Genomic DNA, 3,646 nt, shown 5'->3' with positions numbered 1-3,646 from the left:
ACATCAGCCCGCAGCGAGGTCACCCAGCTGTCCCTCCAGGTCGGGCCCCAGCCAGGGGCTGTGGCATGCTCAGGTCCCACCAAAGCAAAGCGGGGTCTGAGGCCATGTCAGGGTGCAGAATTTATTGCTTCTGTACTTGTGCCACCTGCAGGCCGAAAGAAAACTACTCACAGTTCACGTCCCAGCTACCTGGACTGTTTCCCTGAGTAGCTGGATGCTCCTAACCTTCGTGTTCTGTGCTTTTGCACGCTGGTTCCCAGCCCCGAGACGATGTCCTGGAAGGAGGAGCGTGTGAGTCCACCCTCATGTTTCATCCAGCGCCTGGATCACCTTGTGCTGACTGTGAAGAGCATTGAGGACACTGTGGCCTTTTATTCCAAAGCCCTGGGCATGGAGGTGGTGACTTTCAAGGTAACATGGGGCACAAGCTCGACTCAGTTCTGAGGGATCCGGACCTGCAGTTCTGGGCCAGTTGCTGGTCCTTGTGGATCTCTGATAGGTTCTCTGGGGCACCTCCTTGGGGTGGGGATGGTAGGACCAGCACAAGCTGCAGGCCATCAAGCTCTGACTTTCAACAGTCAAGCTGAGTCAGAAGAGAATCCAAACCACGCTGCAGAAGGAGTCCAAGTGACAAAAATAAGAAAGACTCTTTTAAAAGCTATTTCTAGGACTGAAGGAGAAGAACCCTCAAACCCACATGTTCTCTAAAGATGTCTGACAGGCTCCCGTGTTTATATTTCCATTGGCAAAGAGAGGAAAAGATGGTTAATGTTTTCAGAACAGCCCTGGCTCACCTCCTCCTCGCCCAAGCTTCAGCCCCCTTGGCCAGTTCTGATGTACACTCTGCACCTTTCTAACTCCCAAGCTTGTGTCCTCCTCTCCTACCCCATCAGGGCTCTTAGAAGCAGTTGCACTCACCCCCCAAGGCTACAGTGAGCCTCAGTTTGTTCTTCAGGTGGGCACAGAGGGCAGGTCACCGTCCTGTGTACCGCAGGACTCAGCTGCCACATGAGCCTGTAGAAACCTCTTTGAGAGTCTGAAAGAAAAGAGGTGCTGAACCTTCGTTCCTCACCCTCTTCCCATTGCCTCACCTCGGTGCCTGCCGCACCGACAGCCTGGGCATTATCTGTGCGCCTGCTGCATGGGCACGATGGAGAGTGCCCAAAACTGAACACTTACATCCCTACGGTTTGCGAGTAGCTGCATGTGGCTATAGGACTTTCTTGGGTCACTCCACACCTCGAGGGATGTCATGGGAGCCCTGCAGTGGTGAGTTCTTGTCCACAGCAAGAGCCCAGAGTTAGCAGGACACCAGCTAGGTCCCCAGGACACCGAGGACTGCACAGGTGAGTGGATGCTGAAGGCTTCCAGCCCGGTAAGTCTCACTGCACATTGATTCTTTTCTTTGGGGACAGGGAAATCGCAAAGCTTTACGTTTTGGCAACCAGAAGTTTAACCTTCATGAGGTTGGGAAGGAGTTTGAACCCAAGGCTCGGCACCCAGTCCCCGGCTCTGCAGACATCTGCCTTATCACACAGGTGTCCCTGGACCAGCTGCTGGATCATCTGAAGGTGAGGAAGGCACAGAGTGTCCCCAGGGCAGTGTGACCCCAAGAGGCATGAAGCCAGAGCCTCCCAAGTGACACTTCCAGGGGCTGTGTCTCGGGGAACATCAGAGGGGTCTCATCCTGCAGCCTGTGCTTTCAAGGCTGGGAGGAAAAGCGCACAAGGCCCCGATAGGACCACCTGAACCCCCGCTCTTATGTCTCCTCCCAGGCCTGTGGTGTGATTATTGAAGAAGGTCCCGTGGCCAGAACTGGTGCCATGGGCCCAATAACATCCATCTACTTCCGAGATCCCGATGAGAACCTGATCGAGGTTTCCAGGTACCACACAGATGCGGCTGCAGTCCCCGGAGGGGAACCCTGACCACAGCCCGTGTCCCAGCAGAGGCCAGGCTTTTGATGGCCACAGGTTCAAGCTTTTATTTTGCAAATGGAGCTCAAGTCTCAAATCGCAGCAGCCGTAGGAGCAGGGCTGCAGGAACCCTGACGGTTGTCCCAAGGCAGCCTGCTCAGCTCTCACCCGTGGGCGTGAATCCTGCTTTTATAAATCACCATCAATGGAGACTTCATGACCTTCTGGGAAGATCTGTCCTGCTGCTGCTCTTGTTGGGACATTTTTCCTAATGTCTGAGCCCGCCTTTTGCTGCAGTTGAAGGTCCTCATTTCCACGCTGTCCACCACGAGCACAACAGAACCTGTCGTTCCTCTCCAAAGTCACTTTACAGAGCTGGTGATTTCTGTCTCCCTTCCTCTCTGTCCGCCTGCTTGTCTTGACTCCAGCTGGCTGGTGCTGGTGGCTCTCACACTACACCAGCAGTTTAAATCCAGCTGTGGCTGTGGAAACCTGCTTCCTGCCCGAGAACTGGGAACTTGGCCTCAGTGTCTGACACGCAAAGCGCTCCCGAGGATGAAGCTCTGGGCCTCCTACTCAGCTCTGCAGAAATAGTTCCAAGGCACCCGGGATGGGATAAAGCAGAGGTGAGATGGCTGCATGGAGGGGACAATGTCTGGAGTCAGCGAGTTCACCTAGGTCTCTGCAGGGCTGAGGGGGAAATGAGGTGCTAAGAAGATGATGGCATCAGGCAGAGAACATTGGCTCCCCTTTTGCAGCCCAGCCTGGTTGCCCTCTTTTCCCAGTAAAGCAGCAACGGGGCTTAGCTCTGCACCAGCTGCATGTGTCAGGCCTGCACATCCCAAGGGAAGGGTGTGACCTGGTACCACGGCTGGGTGGGATTTGCTCCTCTTTTCCATCCCCATGCACGACACATTTCCGTGGACTGTTTGTTTAAGTCAGTCATTCCTGGAGCAGCAGCCTCCTTGCAGAACTTGACCCCCCATAGCAACGTGTCCGTTCAGCTGGGCAGAGGGCTGGGCCAGCTTATCTAGACCGTGCTTTTGCCAATAAAGGTTGGACCAGACAATCCTTGAGGTCTCTGCCAACGTGGTGGTATTCTGTGAGTCTAAGACCAGAGCTTGGGAGAGCTTCTGCACCAGGGAGAGGAAGGCCAAGGCTCTTGCGTTCCTCTGTCCCAAAGAGGCATCCAGAGTTGCTCCAGGAGCTCTGGCATGGAGCTGCCGGCACGGCATGGAGGGAGCAGGGCTCACCCCTGCCAGGGGGAAGGTCTGTCAGCAGAGCTGGGGCAGGGGTCTGCCGCAGCAGAGTCCACCCTGGAGGCCCCGAATCCTCTGGAGTCAGAGGGCCCTGACTGATGGTACTCAGTGACTTGTGGGGCTGTCCTAAGTTTTCTTCTTTCTTCCATCACTTACAAAGCAGTTCCTCAATTATTTAAACCATCAGGCAGTAAAGAAGGACCGAGGGTTTTCCAGCAGAGCAGTTCCCCGGCTGGCCACGCTGCGGTAGCAAACAGCGTTGGAAGGCAGAGGACTCTTCTGACCTCTGTCGAAATCCTCCCTGAAATTGAAATAATCCCTGAACTGCTCTAATTTTTTCTCTGCTGTCATTTCCTGGGAAATGCAAAATTCTTCATGGTGTGAAAAAAAAAATTACAAACCGCTAAAAAATTCGGATGATCGACGTCCTGTGCCGGTGGCGGCTGTAGGGGTGAGAGCTGCTTCTCCTCC

At 54.5% G+C, this 3,646-nt stretch overlaps 1 protein-coding gene across 1 annotated transcript; it reads left to right on the top strand.

Moving 5' to 3' along the window:
• Positions 1 to 270: 270 nt before the first annotated feature.
• Positions 271 to 1,928, top strand: GLOD5 (glyoxalase domain containing 5). The gene is made up of 3 exons (XM_010141625.1): positions 271 to 411; positions 1,416 to 1,571; positions 1,776 to 1,928. Exons 1-3 carry the CDS (start codon positions 271 to 273, stop codon positions 1,926 to 1,928), a joined length of 450 nt encoding a protein of 149 aa, XP_010139927.1.
• Positions 1,929 to 3,646: the final 1,718 nt, after the last annotated feature.

The sequence above is a fragment of the Buceros rhinoceros genome, unplaced genomic scaffold, assembly GCF_000710305.1.
Source record: "Buceros rhinoceros silvestris isolate BGI_N320 unplaced genomic scaffold, ASM71030v1 scaffold27268, whole genome shotgun sequence".
Lineage (NCBI taxonomy): Eukaryota > Metazoa > Chordata > Aves > Bucerotiformes > Bucerotidae > Buceros > Buceros rhinoceros.
The sequence above is the reverse complement of the archived record's forward strand: the minus strand, read 5'-3'. Positions and strand labels throughout refer to the sequence as shown.

What these genes read in the sequence shown, in the direction of transcription:
- GLOD5 (XM_010141625.1), top strand. Translation starts at nt 271, where the DNA reads ATGTCCTGGAAGGAGGAGCGTGTGAGTCCACCCTCATGTTTCATCCAG. An exon ending in TGGAGGTGGTGACTTTCAAG is followed by an intron (nt 412 to 1,415) that starts GTAACATGGGGC and finishes CTTTGGGGACAG; the next exon opens with GGAAATCGCAAAGCTTTACG. An exon ending in AGCTGCTGGATCATCTGAAG is followed by an intron (nt 1,572 to 1,775) that starts GTGAGGAAGGCA and finishes GTCTCCTCCCAG; the next exon opens with GCCTGTGGTGTGATTATTGA.